We start from the raw sequence: 20,754 nt of genomic DNA, 5'->3' as shown, positions 1-20,754 counted from the left end.
TGAAGAATGGAAAATGGCATCCATTGGAGGTGCCTGAGAATGTTATTTTTCATTTTGGAGGTGTTTGAGAATGTTATTTTTCATTTTGGGTGCAAGTGGGGTTGCCAGCTCTGGGTTGAGAAATTCCTGGAGATTGGATTGCAGAGCCCAGGGAAGGTGGAGTTTTGGGGTGCGAGGTCACTCAGCGGGTGCCATACAGTCCATCCTACATGGCTGCCATTTTCTCCAGAGGAACTGATGTAGAAATACAGAGATCTCTGGTACGGAGATCAGTTATAATGCCGGGAGAGCTCCAGCTCCCACTTCTGAAAACTGCCAGGACAAAGCTGGGGTGGCCATGAACAAATTCAAACACAGAGGATGTATTTTCCACCTCTACGGCTGCCAAGTCCCATTCCCCCACCTGGGAGGTTTCCATCCCGCCGGCCCACATTGGGCTGGCAGGGGGAACTTCTCCCTATGTCGCCAGTGCAATAACATCACCTGGAAGTGATGTCATCGCACCGGTGACAGTGTGCAGTGGCCGCTCTAGGAGATTCCGGGAAGACGCTATGGCTTTCCCGGACACTGTAGCCATTTGGGAGGGGAAACTCTATGGTACAATAGGTACCATAGAGTTTTCCTCTCCCAAAAGGCTAGAGCATCTGGGAAACCCATAGAGTTTTCCCCAGAAATGCCTAGAACGGCTGCGCATGGTGTTGCCAGTGCAATGACATCACGTTCGGGTGACGTTATTGCATTGCATGCACGCAAAAGTCCCCCGCTGAATGAAGAGGACTTGGCAACCCTTGGCAACCTCAGGGCCTCAGGAGCTGGAACCTGGTGTGCAGTGGGCTGAAGGCACTGTCCCCTAGAAAGGAGCAAGGCTTCCAGGTCACAATCCCCAAACATCCTAGGGCCTGATGCACAGCAACCCTCCCTGCATCACGTAGGGCCAGTCTGCAGCAGAGTTGAACATGGACAGCAATAGTCTGACCTAGCATTCTTTTCCAAACTTAGCTCCAAGTACCCCTTTTTGCATTTCCTGCTAAATGACTGAGGGCTGCGGAGAAATGCATTTTTCTTTGGAGATCTGGACTGAGCGAAACCTTCCCCTTTGGTTTTGACAAGCTTTACTTTCTCTTGGCAGAGTATTCGCAGGAGGGCATAAGTCAAGTGGATTGCTCTCCAACCACACCCAACCGGTCTTTAGAAACAGAAATGGTAGGCCTGACTAGATACAGCGAAGCAATGCTTCCTCTAAGCTATGGAGTCTTGTGAGCGAAAATTCTACATTGTGAGCTACTGGCATAAAAGTTATGAGCAAGCGATTTGGCTACTGCATCAATTAATCTGCTCTGGGACCATCCTTCCTGAGCTAAGACAAAAATGCATGAGCCAGAGGCTAAAGAACTGTGAGCTAGCTCACACTAACTCTGTGAGGAAACACTGCGGTGAAGTGATCAGCTCATACTTTCTGCATTTCTGCCCAGATACGTAGCTGGGAACAGAGTTGTGAAGGTTGAAGCCTTAGAAATATCTTTTTCCTGGAGATTTCAGGAAAAGTTCATCAACCTGCCCTGCCCTGTCCAAAGGATGGGCAAACAGACATAATAAAACACCCTGACCCAAGGAAGAGGGTCTCCTTTGGTGATGATTTCATCCTGGTAGATGGAGCTCTTACACCTGGGAACCTGCAGAAGGGGGCCACTGCCATTTGAGGACTGTGGGCCTGAGCAGAGGCTCCAAGATAATGGGAACCCTTTGGGATCACAGTAACTTTTAAATTAAGGAGTCTCCCTTAAATTAACATCAGCTAGGACATGTCCAGAGGTCTAGCCGTTTCTGGGAACCACTCTATGGTTTTCCTGGACACTTTAGCCATTTGGGAGGGGAAATTAAGGAGCCTCCCTTAAATTAACATCATCTAGGGCATGTCCAGAGGGAGAGGCAGAGGAATTGTGTGCATACACTTTCCTTTGGGATCCCTTGTTCAATCTGTTGCTATGCTGAGAGTAAGCATGTGAGCATTTTTTAAAATAAAAGTTGCATAAACTTTAACACTATGCTCTCCGTGTAGACCAAGAGTGTCAAACATGCGACCCGGGGGCTGAATCAGGTCCCAGAAGGCTCCTATCAGGCCCCCGAGCAACTGGATGTCATCTGTTTCCTTCTCCCTCTCTCTTGCTTCCTTCTGCATAACAGCTTGCTTTGCAAAGCTTGCTCAATCGCACAGGAGCTACAGAACAAAACCTCTATTTTCTCCATTGGCTGAGGTTTCTCCCTTGGGAAGGAAGGGGAGGGGGAGGCAAAGCTTGTTTTTCCAGGCTCCTGTGAGCTCCTGGTTTATCCGAGGCCTGCTAGACACAATTTATTCTGAGGACCCGTATGCTTTGTCATGAGACAGGTATTCTTACATACAACTTACAGGCGATGTGACTGCATGAAGAACACTTATCCAGATAGGGGTTTCATATAGTTACTATCGTGTTAAAGGTGGGTGTGCATTAAGTGAGACATGTACACTGGGGTCACTTTGTAGAAAAAGAGGTGCCGAAGCTCATTAGCACAACTCGTTTGCATATGCCACACACCCCTGACAGCATCGGAAGGTGTACAGAATTATATCAGCTCAGCATCTACCTTAAAATGATTAGGGTTTGTAGAATCTTTCGGGCTCAAGTGCCGTGTTCTACTGGAGAAAGTTTTTCTTCCAGACATTTCGTTCTCAGCTGCGGAGAACATCCTCAGTGGCGTTGCAGCAGGAGCAGGCGTTCTGACCTTCTTGGCTGCTGTGCATCACTCAATGCACAGCAGCCAAGAAGGTCAGAGCGCCTGCTCCGGCTGCAACGCCACTGAGGATGTTCTCCGCAGCTGAGAACAAAACGTCTGGAAGAAAAACTTTCTCCAGTAGAACACGGCACATGAGCCCGAAAGATTCTACAAACCCTAATGATGATGCCAGCCGTGAAAACCTGAAATCTTTGATACCTTAAAATGCTTCTTGAATTGCAATTGTCATAGTAAAACCTTACTCCCATCATACTTTTAAAATTACTTTCTCCTATATGGCCACAGTGGCATGAGGAAGATTTCCATCTATATGTTTTGGTTATTTTCTAGGACTGCCAAGCCACCTGTCTGGGTGGGGGTTCTCCCACCTGGGAGGTTCCCAACCTCCCCCTATGTCGCCAGCGCAGTGATTTCACCTGGAAGTGACATCAGTGCACTGGTGTGTGGTGGTCACTCTAGCCGTTTCTGGGAACCACTCTATGGTTTTCCTGGACGCTTTAGCCATTTGGGAGGGGAAACTCTATGGTACAATAGGGTACAATATGGTACAATAGAGTACAGTATGGTATAATAGGTACCATAGAGTTTTTCCCTCCCAAATGGCTAGAGCGTCTGGGAAAACCGTAGAGTTTTCCTGGAAATGCCTAGGGCGGCTGCAAGGCATCATTGCATTGCCTGCATGCAAAATGTGCACACAAAAGTCCCCTGCTGGAGAACGCAGGGGACTTGGCAACCCTATTATTTCCCCATTTTTTGTGGGGGGGAAATACTAGAAAGTTTGTCAGTCTTAAGAGTTCAGCAAAATTCTCATAGGGGGTTTGAACAATAGGACCCAGAAGCAAGTATTGATGGGTGGGGGGTAAGAAAGAAAGACCATGATAAAATTTAGAGGTTACGGAGCTCCGTTCCTGTGAGCTCCTGTAAAAAATGAGGCCTGCATGTACCACTTGAGCACAGTAATGGCTCCTTTGCCTATGCCACAGATAGCAGAGTGGGTTAACACTGTACATAGGGCTGCCAAGTCCTCAAGTGGGCGGATGTTACAAGCATCGAGGCACTGCTGTTGAAGACGCAGCTGTGCTGGGCAGGGCATATTTCCAGGATGGAAAACCACCGCCTTCCCAAGATTGCCCTGTATGGCGAACTTTCCACCGGCCATCGAAATAGAGGAGCACCAAAGAAGAGGTACAAGGACTCCTTGAAGAAATCCCTTGGTACCTGTTGCATCAACCATCACCAGTGGTCTGACCTAGCCTCAGATCGCAAAGCATGGAGGCACACCATCCACCAGGCGGTCTCTTCCTTTGAGAACGCACACATAGCTGGTCTTGAGGACAAAAGGAGATTGAGGAAGAATCGCACTGCTACAGCACCAACCCCAAATCAGACTTTTCCCTGCAGCCACTGTGGCCGGACCTGCCTGTCCCGCATTGGTCTTGTCAGCCACCAGCGAGCCTGCAGCAGACGTGGACTACTGCACCTTTCTTAAATCTTCGTTTGCGAAGTCAAGCCAAGAGAGAGGGCTGCCAACTGGCATTGGCAGGGGGAACCTTCCCCGATGTCGCCTGCATGATGACATCACCTGGAAGTGACGTCATCGCGCCTCTGACATCGCATGGTGGCCACTCTAGGAGTTTCTAGGAAAACTCTATGGTTTCCCTGGATGCTCTAGCCATTTGGGAGGGAAAACTCTATGGTACAATAGGTTGTTGAAAAACACAGGGGACTTGGCAACCCGAACTGCACATGTATGGTCTGACCTTTTTTTAAAAAAAAGATGGAAGCTGGGAATGTCATTCTCATAGAGACAGCTATAAAAAGCTGAATCCAGATGCAAATAGAGGGAAGCCAATGCCACAAATAGAGGGAAGTGAGTGCCACAAATAGAGGGAATGAATGCCACTTTTGGGGGCATATTTCCCTCTCCCCCCTAAATGAGCTGGTTTGTAATCAATATCACTTTCTGTAAATGTAGAACTGGTCAAATGAAGAAAGCCCTGGGGGATATATTCATTGCTGTATAGTTCCATAAGCACAAGAATATTTTTGATGTGTGATTCTACTAAACCTAGCCGCAAGGTATCTGCCTCAAAGGGAGGCAGCCTTCTACTAATTGCAATGGTAAAATGTTAATTAAAAATATGCCCGTTTAATTAATCTATGTGATTAACGCTGCTGGATGCCTCTCGTTAGGCTGTCAAAGAACCTCTCCCTTCAAAAGGAGAGGGGGAAAAAAAACCTACTGTGGAAAGCCAAGGGGTAGACCAGATATAATGAAACAAGAAGAGATGCATTTAACTACACCCTGAGCACCTGATTCAAAAAGGCTGCCTCGTTTCCATGCCACTGGCTTTGATCATGCCATTCCCGGGGCAAAATGCTTCTCATGTGATACATACCAGCCTTTTCTTCCTAATGAATACAACTCAGCTTTATAGAGGGAAATCACACGGCTATGTAGTTACAGGTGACAGTGAAGAAGGATGAAGGGTAACAGAGGAAACCAGGGGTCATTTTGTAGAAAAAGAGGTGCCGGAGTTTATTAGCATAACTCATTTGCATATGTGGCCTGGGACTGACATACCTGCAAACCACCCCGTAAAAAGTCTGCTGTGAAAAAGTCATGAAAGCAATGTCACCCCAGAGTCGGAAACGACTGGTGCTTGCACAGGGGACTACCTTTTACCATTTTAATAAAACCTTACTCCCATCATACTTTTTAAAATGACTTTCTCCTATGTGACCACAGTGGCATGATGAAGATTTCCATCTGTCTGCTTGATATGTTTGGGTTCTTTTCTCATTTTGTGTGTGTGTTTGTGAAAAATATTAGAAAGTTTGTCAAATCCTTAGAGTTCTGCAAACTTCTCATCGGGGGTTTGAACAATGAAGCCCAGAAGCAAGAGTGTTTTTTTTGGGGGGGGGAGGGGGTAAGAAAGAAAGAGCACAATAAAATTTAGAGGTTCTGGAGCTCTGCTCCTGCCCAAAGTGATACCTGGGTGATGGCATGGAAGGTCAGCGTCATAACTAAATGAATAACTGCAGAGGAAACTGCACAGCAAAAAAACGTATGGGGAGGGTTTTCAAGGGTGCACCCGCAGATTATATATTTTGGGGATAAAGCTACTTGATTTGGGTTGAGTTGAAGACTTATTTCACTTTCCCCCCGAGTTGCAGCGTTTGCTGAAGGATAAAGAATCTAGCAAAACAAATGTGAGAGTGTCCCAATCAGTGTCCCAATCCCTCTAAGCTGAGTCGGCGTGAGCTAGCTCACAGATCTTTAGCCTCCAGCTCACACAGTTTTGTCTGAGCTCAGGAAGGAGGACCCCAGAGCACGCTGATTTATGCAGTCGCTCACCACTTTTAATGCCAGCAGCTCACAAAGTAGAATTGTTGCTCACAAGACTGCAGCTTAGAGGGAACATTGCTCCCAATTGTTGGCTGTTGTGTGAATGGACGGAAGATCACCTTTGATGGGTTGTGTCATCACAAAGACAATGGTCAGAAAGGGGTCCTAGCCTATGAAGACTTGTTGTGTGCAGGGCTTTTTTTTTGTAGCAGGAACTCCTTTGCATATTAGGCCACACCCCCTGATGTAGCCGATCCCCCGAGAGCTTACAGTAGGCCCTGTAAGAAGAGCCCTGGAAGCTCTTGGAGGATTGGCTACATAAGAAGGGTGTGGCCTCATATGCAAAGGAGTTCCTGCTACAAAAAAGCCCTGGTTGTATGGACACTTACATGCAGCTTCACATGTATGCAGGATGGAGTTATTTACGAACTACGTATGCAGGATGGAATTATCTACGAACTGCCTGCCCAGCTGGACCTCAGAAATGAAAGCTTGGTTACAGTCAGGTCTTTTTTTGTAGCAGGAACTCTTTTGCATATTAGGTCACACACCTCTGATGTAGCCAATCCTCCAAGAGCTTCCAGGGCTCTTAGTACAGGGCCTCCTGTAAGCTCTCGGAGGATTGGCTACATCAGGGGGCGTGGCCTAATATGCAGAGGAGCTGCTGCTAGAATTCCACCCCTGCTCTGATGCAGCCAATCCTCCAAGAGCTTCCAGGGCTCTTAGTACAGGGCCTAGTGTAAACTCCAGGAGGATTGGCTACATCAGGGAGGGTGTGGCCTAATATGCAGAGGAGCTGCTGCTAGAATTCCACCCCTGCTCTGATGCAGCCAATCCTCCAAGAGCTTCCAGGGCTCTTAGTACAGGGCCTAGTGTAAACTCCAGGAGGATTGGCTACATCAGGGAGGGTGTGGCCTAATATGCAGAGGAGATGCTGCTAGAATTCCACCCCTGCTCTGATGCAGCCAATCCTCCAAGAGCTTCCAGGGCTCTTAGTACAGGGCCTAGTGTAAACTCCAGGAGGATTGGCTACATCAGGGAGTGTGTGGCCTAACATGCAAAGGAGTTCCTGTTACAAAAAAAGCCCCGGTTACAGCCTACTCGTTGTTTTGTGTGTGCAGAAAGATCTTCAGATGGGTTGGGGGTGCGGCATTCAATCTCCCACCTGCAGGCTCAGGTGGAACAGCCAGCAAGAGAGAGATCGCCCGAGACTGCGATTTGAATGCCTTGACATTCGGTTCTCCAAACTGGCGACCTCTTTAGTGGTTTTGCAAAGGAAAGAATGTTTCGTAGAGACTGTCCGTTCATGTTCTGCCAATCAAAAAAACAAATCAGAGTCTTGTATAAATTGCTCATTCTAGCATTAGGTTTCGTGGGCAATGACCTACTTCATCAGATTCCAGTCGAAGACTCTTTAAAGCACGAGCAGCTATAAAGCTTTGTTAGCACCTTAGAGACCAACGGGAATTTCCTTTCTTTCCTTTTTTTGGATTTGTGTGTGTTTTTTCTGCACCTGGAAGTCATGGTGACCTCTGGTGACTGCCCCCTACTGGAGACATGGTGGATATCCGGAGAGGGGATGAATAAGGCCTGCCCCTGTCCTCCCGACTGCTGGTATTCCTTAGAGGTCTCCCATCCAAATACTTGTCAGGGTTGGCCCTGCTTCGCTTCCGGGATTGGGCTTCCCTGGGCTATCCGGGTTAGGGCTGACCAAGAGGATTTCTGGACTATGGGCTTTCGAGAGACAAAGCTCCTTTCTTTAGGTATCTTTAGTTCTGACTTTCAGAAGCTCATTACCTTGAAAGTCTCATTGATCCTAAGGTGCTATTGGAATCGAATCTAGCTATTCTATGTCCAGCGTGGCTACTCTCTAAAACGAAAGCTTTGTTCATTTCAGCCTTTTCAGCCCTGTCTACCAGGTTTCTACGGAAGACAGAGCTGCTAGCTATCTTTTTTATAAGCGGGGACAATTCTAGCCCTCTTGCCCAATGAATCTGGTGCAGGGGTGGCCAAACTGCAGCTCGGGAGCCCCATGTGGCTCTTTTGCACATACTGTGTGGCCCTCAAAGTCCCCACTGTCCCGTAGGCTGGCTTGGAGAAGGCATTTCTCTCTTCTACAAGCCAAGTCAGTCTGTGACTTGGAGTATGTATTTAAAGTTAAAGTTGTCCTTTCCACCTCTTCCTTTCTCTTCCCCCATCTATTTTCCTTCCTTCCCTCCCTCTTTCCTTCCTTCCTCCCTCCCTCTCTCCCTCCCTCCATCCCTTCCTTCCTTCCCTCAAACATCTGACGTTCACGTCTTGCGGATCTCAAACATCTGGCATTTATTCTATAAGGCTCTTATGTTAAGCAAGTTTGGCCATCCCTGATCTTGGTGCAATATAAAATCTTGAAATCTTTGCCACTTACTTACCAGATTCAGTTCAAGAGATTGGTTATCATCTACAATGCTCTTCTCAGCCCACGTCTCGCATTTCTGCAGGACTGCCTCGCCTGATATGTCCCTTGGCTAATCTGAGCAAAGTCTCCTGAAGGTCCCTCACTAGCAGGCTACAATAACACCAAGCAGGAAGTAATGAACCTTCACAATTCATACTCCAAAGATACATCATAAAATAAAATACTGATTTAATACTAATGTAGTCTCTTTGTAATTTGCGATCTGCAGCAATTTGGGGCTAAATCAATTGGCTGTGCTAGGCTGTAGGTACTCATCCAACGAGATGCTGTAGTGGTGCCCCCACCTGGCCTGCTGCTCTTACTAAGCCTCCTCAATGTTTATATAATTTAAGAGAACATAAGAGAAGCCATGTTGGATCAGGCCAATGGCCCATCCAGGCCAACACTCTGCTACTCAGTGGCCAAAAAACCCCATGTGCCATCAGGAGGTCCACCAGTGGGGCTAGGACACTAGAAGCCCTCCCACTGTGCCCCCCCGCCACAAGCACCAAAAATACAGAGCATCACTTGCCCCAGACAGAGAGTTCCAACAATACACTGTGGCTAATAGCCACCGAATTTGTAGAACCGCGCTAACAGGTAGTCACTTTAAAAGTCACAGGAATGTGCTCACAGGAATTAGTTGAACAGATAAGTCTTTTGTCATGGGGCACACAGGCACTCCAAAGCAATTCAGTTCACCGAATCACATTAACAGAAATAACTGTATCTGTTGAACTAGTGCCTGTGAGCACATTCTTGTAACCTGAATGGCCAGTTTGGTGGTTAAGTATGTGGACTCTTATCTGGGAGAACCAGATTTCATTCCCCACTCTTCCACTCGCAGCTGCTGGAATGGCCTTGGGTCAGCCATAGCTCTGGCAGAGGTTGTCCTTGAAAGGGCAGCTGCTGCGAGGGCCCTCTCAGCCCCACCCACCTCACAAGGTGTCTGTTGTGGAGGGAGAAGATATAGGAAACTGTACGCCACTCTGAGTCTCTGATTCAGAGAGAAGGATGGGGTATAAATCTTCTTCTTCTTCTTGTTATTTCAGTTCAACGATATTGCCTGTATTAGACTTTATTCTTAATGAATGCTGCTATGGGTTATATGTATACCCCTGTTCTTATAGTTGCTAGTTGCAGGGCATTTTTTTGTAGCAGGAACTCCTTTGCATATTAGGCCACACACCCCTGATGTAGCCAATCCTCCAAGAGCTTACGAGTCCCTTAGTACAGGGCCTACTGTAAGCTCCTGGAGGATTGGCTACATCAGGGGTGTGTGGCCTAATATGCAAAGGAGTTCCTGCTACAAAAAAAGCCCTGGCTAATTGTGATTCACCTTGAGAATGGCACCCTGGATTAAATAGATAAATAAATAAATATCTTCTGGAAGATCTTATGTAATAATAAAAAAAGTCAAACGTATAAAACAGGAGTCATCACAGCTATTCTGAGACCTGCAGAGAGTGACAGGTAAACTCTTGGAAGGAAATAAGAAAGGCTGTGGACTTTGAAGAGCACTGCTACGGAAATGACCAAGTTTTCTGCTTCACGATCTGCAGCAATTCATGGCTAAATCTGTGCCAGGCTGTAGGCACTCATCCAATGAGATGCAGTAGTGGTGCCCCCCCCCCGGCCTGGCCTGCTGCTCTTACTAAGCCTCTGAGCAAGTTAAGGTATGAACTTTCTTCTACTCATTCTGAAACAATACCTAGATATTCTGTACTGGGGAAAATCACACAATGTAATGGCATTTCACCTGTTAATGTATTGCATTCAATACATTATGACTTCCCTTAAAGGAGGTGGTGGCAGATGCAAGCATAGCCAGCTTCAAGAGGGGATTGGATAGACATATGGAGCAGAGGTCCACCAGTGGCTATTAGCCACAGCGTATTGTTGGAACTCTCTCCCTGGGGCAAGTGATGCTCTGTATTCTTGGTGCTTAGGAGGGGCAACAGTGTGAGGACCTCCTGATGGCACCTGGGTTTTTTGGCCACTGTGTGACACAGAGTGTTGGACTGGATGGGCATTGGCCTGATCCAACATGGCTTCTCTTATGTTCTTATGCATATTCATTACAGGGGTTCTTCTTGTACCCCCATGATGGTTATGCCAGAGTTAGTGCTCCAAAACCTTACCCTTGTTCTGTTACTGACAGTGTTGCCAGCCTCTGGATGGTGTCTGGGGATCACCTGGGATTTCAGCTGATCTCCAAGTGAAAGAGATCCAGGGCTGGCCCTGCCAGAAGGCAAGCTAGGTGACTGCCTAGGGCACTGGCCTTCTGAGGGCGCCAAATCAGGTGACCCCATGTGACCCAGTGACGTTATATTTTCAGTCTGCCACCAGAAGTTAGCCTTTCCTAGGGTGCCAGACAGTCTAGGGCTGGCCCTGCAGAGATCAGTTCCCCTGGAGGAAACGGCAGCTTGGATAGGTGAACTCTACGGCATCATACCCAATGAAGCCCCTCCATTTCCCCAAAGCCCTCCCTTCCCAGGCTCCACCCCCAAAACTCTAATGAAAGTGACATTTGCACAAGAGGAAACACTTTATGACCTGACACCTTCCTCAGACATCACACCATATAAGGCACATTTAGGCTCCTGTTACAATCAGAAGGCCGTAAACAAGTGGACATAGGACCAAAAGAGAATTTTTCAAACACGAAATCAAATGACACAGGGGAAAATATTCTTTGGGAGGCCTCCTAGAGACTAGCCTTGTGTCAATTGTAGATGAATACAAGCTGAAAAATATTGCGTGTGTGCCTTCCAAGTTTGCTCCAGAAAGTACATATGATCAGGGCTTTTTTTGTAGCACGAACTCCTTTGCATATTGGGCCACATTTCCTTGATATAGCCGGGGGAAATTCTAGCAGGAGCTTTTTTGCATATTAAGCCACATCCCTGATGTAGCCAATCCTCCAAGAGCTTACAAGGCTCTTTTTTGTAAGCTCTTGGAGGATTTGCTACATTGGGGAGGTGTGGCCTAATATGCAAACAAGCTCCTGCTAGAATTCCACCCCTGGATATAGCACAATCCTCCAAGAGCTTACATGGCTCTTCTTACAGGGCCTACTGTAAACTCTGGGAGGGTTGGCTATATCAGGGGAGAGTGGCCTAATACGCAAAGGAGTTCCTGCTACCAAAAAAAGAAAGCCCTGCAGGTGAAAATGCCAAATTAGATCCAACATGCCTTCACGATAGAGCACATTGGCCCTTATACGTTTTTGAAATGGTTTTGCAGTAAGTACATGTAATTTTTACTTACAATTATTCTGTATTTACGTTCTTAACCATTGGCCATGGCTTGTTTTCTAACTAACCTTTTCGGTTCTTGATTCTTTTGTTGGGTTAACCCACCCCCCTTCTCCCCCCCCCCCAAATCCCCAGGAGTTTTGCAATCTGTAGTTTGCAAGCCTAATTACTGAAGACAGAAGTTGCTTAGCTTCCAAGGAATGACACTCCCACATTCTTCCCGATCGAACCTTACCATATTCCAAAATGGAAATTTTGCAATGGATTATAAATTGGATTCCCACAGCATGTATCTTCACCCCACCCGCTTTACTATATTATACCTCCAGTGTTCTCTCTCTTACCTCATCTGTGATATCAATCTTCAGAAGAGCGGTGGTACTAAACGAAGGAGAGCCCCGGTCTTTGGCCTGGATGACCAGGGACCAAATGCAGTCTTTGTAGTTGGTGATGTTGTGAATGATGTCCAAGGATCGGATATAGGATTTCAGCTTGATTTCTCCCGTGCTTGAGTCTATGTCAAAGACATTGGCTGGATCAGCTTGCATGATGGTGTAGTCTACTACGTTGTTGGGTTCTTCTGCATCTTGGTCGATTGCCTGTTTGGAGGGGGATGATGGAACGGAACATTTTCACTCTGCTCTGGGAAGACCTCACCTGGAGTCTTGTGTTCAGTTTTGGGCACCGCATTTTAAGAAGGATATAGACAAGCTGGAACAGGTCCAGAGGAGGGCAACGAAGATGGTGAGGGGTCTGGAGACCAAGTCCTGTGAGGAAAGGTTGAATGAGCTGGGGATGTTTAGCCTGGAGAGGAGGCGGCTGAGAGGTGATAGGATCACCAAGTACTTGAAAGGCTGTCATATAAAGGATGGTGTGGAGTTGTTTTCTATGGTCCCAGAAGGTAGGACCAGAACCAATGGGTTGAAATTAAATCAAAAGAGTTTCTGGCTAAACATTAGGAAGAACTTCTTGACCGTTAGAGCGGTTCCTCAGTGGAACAGGCTTCCTCGGGAGGTGATGGGCTCTCCTTCCTTGGAGGTTTTTAAACAGAGGCTAGATGGCCATCTGACAGCAATGAAGGTCCTGCGAATTTAGGGGGAAGTGTTTGTGAGTTTCCTGCATTGTGCAGGAGGTTGGACTAGATGACCCTAGAGGTTCCTTCCAGCTCTATGATTCATGGAATGCGAGTCAATTGCAAAGGAACTTTCAAGAGGTCTAACAGGAACGTGGGGTTAAAGGTTTCATGGTATTCATTAGTGAGTGGGGATGAAATGAAGTCAAAATGGCACCTTTGAGGCATATGCTTTTGTGAGTGTATTATTCCAAGAATCAAAGAGTTGGAAGGGACCCCCAAGGTCATCTAGTCCAACCCCCTGCACAATGCAGGAAATTCTCAAATTAAAAGTAGTTCCCTGTGTAAGCACCAGTCATTTCCAACTCTGGGGTGACATTGCATCACAAATAGTTCCCCCTAAATTCAAAGGATCCTCATTGCTTTCAGATGGCCATCTAGTCTCTGTTGAAAAACCTCCAAGGAAGGAGAGCCCACCACCTCCCAAGGAAGCCTCTTCCACTGAGGAGCTGCTTTAACTGTCTGGAAGTTATTCCTAATGTTGAGCTGGAAACTTCTGGTTCATGTCCTACTTTCTGGGGTCACAGAAAATAATTCTTCACCATCCTTTACATGACAGCCCTTCAAGTACTTGAAGATGGTGATCCTATCACCTCTCAGCCACCTCCTCTCCAGGCTAAACATCCCCAGCTCCTTCAACCATTCTTCATAGGACTGGGACTCCTCCATCTGTTTTGCACATATCGCATTTAAGCAACTATGCCAGGCATTTTTGCTTCTTGTCTTTCTACTACAGGGGGTCCCCAATCTTTTGGAGCCTGTGGGCACATTTGAAATTCTGACCCAGCATGGCGGATGCAGCCGCGTAATGGCTGGTGCAGGAGGTGGAGTTTGTGTCTGCCACAGCTTGCCTTCACTCACACAGTGAAGATCCTTGTGTTGTGTTGACAGCTCCTGCAGAAGCAACATTTCTGAAAAGTCTGCAGGGCCAATAGAATCTTCAGTATTCAATCAGAAGTCTTGCTGGGCGAAAGCCCCACCTGGCCCTGCTCACTTTCTAAAAATACTTGGTGGATTCCAGGAAAGGTGTCAATGGGTGCCATGTTTGGGAACCCTGTTCTATTATGACTACTATGGACAGGGCTTCTTGGTAGAAAAAGTCCAGCAGGAACTCATTTGCATACTAGGCCACACCCCCTGATGCCAAGCCAGCCAGAACTGTGTTCCTGCTAAAAAAAAAAAGCCCTAAGGTCATATCTGTAAAATTCCATCAAATTTTCCTCCATTCTAACATCTCCCCCAAAACACTCACCTGGATCTCTTCTCTCTTCTCTCCTTGCTTCTCCCCCACGTGTGCATGCAGGGGTGGAATTCTAGCAGGAGCTCCTTTGCATATTAGGCCACACCCCCTGATGCAGCCAATCCTCCAAGAGCTTACAAAAAAGAGCCTTGGAAGCTCTTGGAGGAGGGACAGTGGCTCAGTGGTAGAGCATCTGCTTGGGAAGCAGAAGGTCCCAGGTTCAATCCCTGGCATCTCCAAAAAAGGGTCCAGGCAAATAGGTGTGAAAAACCTCAGCTTGAGACCCTGGAGAGCCTCTGCCAGTCTGAGAAGACAATACTGACTTTGATGGACCAAGGGTCTGGTTCAGTAGAAGGCAGCTTCATATGTTCATATGATTGGCTACATCAGGGGTGAGTGGTCTAATATGCAAAGGAGTGCCTGTTAGAATTCCACCCCTGTGTGCATGTGTGTGCACAGTGATTTGCACTGGTAGATGATTAGCTCTTCTTGGACTTGAAGATGGGGGAAGTGAGTAGAAAAGAAACAGGTTAGTATACTGCGACTCACCTGCACTTTCACTGGTGATCCAATAATCATGGTTTTCTCCTGGATGTTCTCATTGAACTCCGGCGAGTGGTCGTTGACGTCAAGCACAGTAATGAAGACTTCAGACAAGCTGTACTTCCCTTCTGTGTCTTCTGCTTTCACATAGAAGTTGTACTTGGAGGCAACCTCAGCATCTAATGCGGCCCACGGCTGGGTATAGATAATCCCAGTAGACGGGTGGATCAGGAATCTGGAAAACAGGATAGAAAGGAGGATGACGTTCACCTCCTAAACAGGTCAGGCCTCTTTAGGGCTGTGTTCAGAGGTACCATATGGAGATTCTTACCCCCTTTCAGGGTATGGTGACTCTAGTGCCAATCCTGTCTCTGAATTATATTATTTACAAGGCTTATCACCAACCACTTCTCTACAAACACTTAAAAGCAAAATACAGTATAAGGAAACAAACCCAGGACTTTTTTTTTCTTTAAAAAAAAAGCCCAGCAGGAGTTCCCCCATGCCTTCCCCTAGTGTGCCTGTCTCCCTTCGGGACCACCTTTCCCCATACATACCCCAGATAGCACTACGTTCAGGGTCTCAAAATCTCCTTAAGATCCCTGGACCGAAAGAAGCTCGACTGTCCGGCACTAGAGCCAAAGCGTTTTCGGTAATCGCTCCCACATTGTGGAAGGCCCTTCCCGAAAACATCAGGGCCCTGCGGGACCTGCCACAATTCCACAGGGCCTGTAAGACCGAATCGTTTGGTCTTCAATGGTTAGGGTTAATGGTTAATGGTTAGGGTTTGTTTGAATCCGAATCTACAATAGTTAATTCAGCAACAAGCAGTTCTGGTATACCGTTAATCAGGGCTCTTTTTTTTGTAGAAAAAGTCCAGCAGGAACTCATTTGCATATTAGACCACACCCCCTGATGGCACCATTGTCCCACACAGAGTGGCTATTGCCTTACAGCACTCACAATCTCACTGAACGAATATAATGAAAATTAGAAACTTGCCACCTTGGACTTTTAATATGCATAGAAATGTTTTATTATATATTTTATTTCTAAAATGGTATGTTTGTTAATTGCTAATGTTTTTAAGCTGTCGTTAGCTGCCCTGAGCCTGTCGGGGGAGGGCGGGATATAAATTTGATAAGTAAAGGAATGATAAATAAGAAGGCATGCTGGGGAAAGCTGAATCAACGGGGGAGCAGGAAAAACCAAAACTATGTACAAGAAATAAATATATTCCAAAAACTTTTTGGACTCCGTGTCAATTTTTTAAGCGCTCCAAGATACCAAGTAACACAGTAAAAACAATTTCTTTTATGAGGGAAGGTTGCACTACAGAGAAAAGACAGTCCTTTAGCTGCCCTGAGCCTGCTTGGCGGGGAGGGCGGGATATAAGTATGAAAAATAAATAAATAAATAAATTATAAAGTCCACGTTCATAACAAGTCTACGCACATTTCCATTAGGCAAAATGGAAATGCCGTAAGATTTTTTTGCTTGACGTCGAATTGTGAATATTGCAGAAGAGTAAGCCTCTTGAAAAAGCATTTTAATGCGAAACGTGGTCTGAAATCGACTGACACGTAAGGTGTACTTCTCCTCCAGACGTTTATTTTTCTTTGGGAGCCACATCATTCAAGAGGAGTGTCTGATTCCACACAGAGTGTTTGGAAATGTGCAAAGACTTGTTGTGAACGTGGACCTTATAAGCAAACGGACTGTCCTTTCTCTTTAGTGGAACCTCCCCTCCTGAAAGAAATTGTTTTTACTGTGTTACTCGGTATCTTGGAGCGCTTAAAAAATTGACACAGAGTCAATAAATTTTTGGAATGTATCTATTTCTTGTACACAGTTTTTTTTGGTTTTCCTGCTGTTCTTTACTGTGTTGCCACTTGCTTTGCCTGAAGTCATTGGGGAGGCATTTAAAGTTGCCTTCCCCAGCGTGCTGGCTGGAGCTCTGGCCAGCTCAGGTGGAGCGCCGCTCCTGTGCGCTCCTGCCCTAAAAAAGCCCTGCACAAATTAATGAATCTCTTCAAGCCTTGACCTGGATGGCCCAGACTAGCCTGATCCTGGAAGCTAATCAGGGTCAGCCCAGGAAGTTCGTAATTGGATAGGAAACCAAAGAATAACCAGGTCACTATGCAGAGAAAAAATAACCAGGTCACTATGCAGAGAAGGAAAGGAAAAGGAAAGGTCCCCTGTGCAAGCACCAGTCGTTTCTGACTCTGGGGTGACGTTGCTTTCACAACGTTTTCATGGCAGACTTTTTACAGGGTGGTTTGCCATTGCCTTCCCCAGTCATCTACACTTTCCCCCCAGCAAGCTGGGTACTCATTTTACCGATCTCGGAAGGATGGAAGGCTGCGTCAACCTCGAGCCGGCTACCTGAAAACCCAGCTACCACTGGGGATTGAACTCAGGTCGTGAGCAGAGTTTAGGACTGCAGTACTGCAGCTTTAACATTCTGCACCACTTGGCTCTATGCAGAGAAAGGCAATGGCAAATTTCACTCAGTAGGGCATATTGCCTTACAGTCCGCTCTCCAAAGCAGCCATTTTCTCAAGGTGAACTGATTTCTGTCATCTGAGATCAGTTGTAATTAGAAGAGATCTCCAGGCCCCACCTGAAGGCTGGCAACCCTACGTTTGGAACTGAATCTACAACCGTTAATTCACCGGAAGGACCACCAACAGATAAATAGACGATCTAATATAACCTGATACGCCTCTGTTTTAAGATTCTGTATAGACCAATATTTTGTCTTAAATTGTACATTGTTTTGTTTTATCATTTTATACCTGTAATTGAGATTGTTGGTTTTATTATGACTGTTAGCCGCCCTGATTCTGCTTTAGAATGTGGGGGATATAGAAGAAGAAGAAGATATTGGATTTATATCCCGCCCTCCACTCCGAAGAGTCTCAGAGCGGCTCACAATCTCCTTTACCTTCCTCCCCCACAACAGACACCCTGTGAGGTGGGTGGGGCTGGAGAGGGCTCTCACAGCAGCTGCCCTTTCAAGGACAACCTCTGCCAGAGCTATGGCTGACCCAAGGCCATTCCAGCAGCTGCAAGTGGAGGAGTGGGGAATCGAACCCGGTTCTCCCAGATAAGAGTCTGCACACTTAACCACTACACCAAACTGGCTCTCCATATAGATAGACAGACAGACAGGCAGGCAGGCAGACAGACAGACAGACTAATGTCACCATTGTTTCCCACAGGGCTTTTTTTGTAGGAAAAACCAGCAGGAACTCATTTGCCTATTAGGCCACACCCCCGATGCCAAGCCAGCCAGAACGGCTTTCCTGAGTGTTTCTGCTCAAAAAAAGCCCTGCTGATGATAGGTTTAGATGTAATGCTGAATATTATTGAAGACCTCCAGGGCCTCTTTGTTTGCCGAGACTTATTGTCACATAATATCAAGCCGCAAAAAAAATGTGGAAAAATAATGAAAAAGTCTGAAAATTATTTCGAAAATCTATGTGATTAATCAGATGCCTCTTAAACAATATAATCATTAATATCACTATAAATTCCAAAAAGGTAAATGTACAAGAGAACAAGTTTACACCATCCTTTCAGTTCATCGTGTCAGTTTCAGTTCATCATGTCAATTCAGACTTCAAGCGCTCAATGACTATTCACCCGGCTCCGCGGGAAGAATAAAGTGCCAGTGCCGACCAGATTTCAAGTGCAGATGATTTTAGTTTTTCAAAGATGTTTCTTCTGTTGCAGATATTCTATTAAAGCTTCCATCTTTTTAAAGCAATTTTAAATTCAGTGGGTTTTCACAGCCTCTAGCAGTAAAGCTGCCTGTAATACTGTTTCACTTTCCTTTATCTAAGAGACATTTCCCACACATCAACGCACAAAGAAAGCACTTCTCGTAACACCAGCTCTAGTTTTCTCCAAGAGCTAGTGCTATAAGAAGTGCTTTCTTTGTGCGTTGATGTGTGGGAAACGTCTCTTAGATAAAGGAAAGTGAAACAGTATTACAGGCAGCTTTACTGTTAGAGGCTGTGAAAACCCGCTGAATTTAAAATTGCTTTAAAAAGACGGAAGTTTTAATAGAACACCTGCAACAGAAGAAACATCTTTGAAAAACTAAAATCGTCTGCACTTGAAATCTGGTTGGCACTGGCACTTTATTCTTCCCGCGGAGCCGGGTGAATAGTCATTGAGTGCTTGAAGTCTGAATTGACATGATGAACTGAAACGGACGGTGTAATCTTGTTCTCTTGCACATTTACCTTTTTTTTGGAATTTATAGTGATATTAATGATTATATTGTTTAAGAGGCATTTGATTAATCTAGGTTTCACGAGACTCATTGTCAGGCATTTCAGGTTTCATTTTGAAGCCATTTTGCTTCTGTTTCTTGTTAACAGTTTTCATATTTCTGAATGACAGAGCGCAACGGATTTCTCCCCAAACGCAATCCCCGTGCTGAAGCAAGAAAGAACTGCATCTGGATGCTGCTGGTAAGAACAAGGTATTAAATCAAACCCTGAATAAAATAAGTCTGCCAGCCACGCAGACAAGGAAAACATGAAGGATGCAAAATTTGGCTTATTTTGTTAGCTTTGTTTTGAATCGCTTTTTAGAAGAAGAAAGGCGAGAACAAATCTTTTCCCTTGGATCCTAGAGGCAGGATCAAAATATTTGCGTGCTGAGTATTCCCCTTGGGTACAAGTGGACTACCCCCAAGTATGCATTTTAAAGGATTTAGAATAAATGACTGCAGTCTTATTTCCCGTCCTCCAAGTCTGGAGGCAACAGGAAGGCACAGCTGTCCTTCGTACAGAACATCCACCACTAATCATGGCAAAGAAAAGCAGAGCTTTTTTGGTAGAAAAAGTCCAGCAGGAACTCATTTTGCATAGCAGGCCATGCCCCCTGATGTCACCATTGTTTCACGCAGGTCTTTTGTGTAGAAAAAGCCCAGCAGGAACTCATTTGCATATTAGGCCACACACCCCTGACACCAAGCCAGCCAGAACTGCATTTCTGTGCATTCCTGCTCAGAAGGAGACCTGTTTAAAAGTCACTAAGGGTGTTTTTGCACTGACCTTATGCCGGAGCGATGTCCCTCTTCACCGCGCAGCGTCTGTGAGGATTTCGCACTAATTGCTCCGCAGAACCCGGAAGAGCCGCAAAGTCCCGCGGCTTTTGCGTCGCAAATGTAAACCGCCAAAAACCAGTTTACATTTGCGACGCAAAAGCCGCGGGACTTTGCGGCTCTTCTGGGTTCTGCGGAGCAATTAGTGCGAAATCCGCGCAGATGCTGCGCGGTGAAGAGGGACGTCGCTCCGGCGTAAGGTCAGTGCGAAAATGCCCAAACTTTACACTGAACCCAATGGATTTGATAAATGTTAGCACAGATTTGGGCAGAAAGTATATATATGGCATCAGGCCTTTTTTTTGAGCAGGAACACAGTTCCGGCTGGCTTGGTGTTAGGGGGTGTGGCCTAATATGTAAATGAGTTCCTGCTGTGCTTTTTCTACAAAAAAAGCCCTGTATGGGAGCAGTACAATCCTAAACAGATCTATCCAGAATCCTACTCAGATCAAGTAGGATTGCCAAGTCCAATTACAAGAAATATCTGGGGATTCTGGGGGTGGAGCCAGGAGACTTTGGGGGTGGTGCCAGTAGCAAGGTTGTGACAAGCATAATTGAACTCCAAAGGGAGTTCTGGCCATGAAATTTAAAGGGACTGCACAGCACACCTTTTAAATGTCTTCCCTCCGTTGGAAATAATAAAGCCTAGGGGTGCCTTTTGGGGGGGCTCATAGAATTGGACCCCCTGGTCCAATCCTTTTGAAACTTGGAGGGTATTTTGGGGAGAGGCCCTGAATGCGATGCTGAAAATATGGTGCCTCTACCTCAAAAAATAGCCCCCCCCAGAGCTGCAGATACCTGTGGATCAATTCTCCATTATTCCCTATGATAATTGGAGTGCCCAGCAGACATTTCCCTCCCCTCCCCCTGCTTTCTGATTACCCTGAAGTGGGGGGAGGGCT

The 20,754-nt window shown here is 46.2% G+C and overlaps 1 protein-coding gene across 1 annotated transcript in view; it reads right to left on the bottom strand.

The window, feature by feature from the left end:
- CDHR1 (cadherin related family member 1) overlaps window positions 1–20,754 on the bottom strand; it is a 106,468-nt gene that overhangs the window by 2,553 nt on the left and 83,161 nt on the right. The window contains exons 15-16 of the mRNA XM_060240791.1: window positions 14,737–14,965; window positions 12,160–12,414 (exon numbers count right to left, since the gene is read on the bottom strand). Coding sequence (XP_060096774.1) covers window positions 12,160–12,414; window positions 14,737–14,965 — 484 coding nt within the window. The remainder of the gene's footprint in view (window positions 1–12,159; window positions 12,415–14,736; window positions 14,966–20,754) is intronic.

Source organism: Heteronotia binoei, chromosome 6, assembly GCF_032191835.1.
Source record: "Heteronotia binoei isolate CCM8104 ecotype False Entrance Well chromosome 6, APGP_CSIRO_Hbin_v1, whole genome shotgun sequence".
In the NCBI taxonomy this organism is placed as follows: domain Eukaryota; kingdom Metazoa; phylum Chordata; class Lepidosauria; order Squamata; family Gekkonidae; genus Heteronotia; species Heteronotia binoei.
The sequence above is the reverse complement of the archived record's forward strand: the minus strand, read 5'-3'. Positions and strand labels throughout refer to the sequence as shown.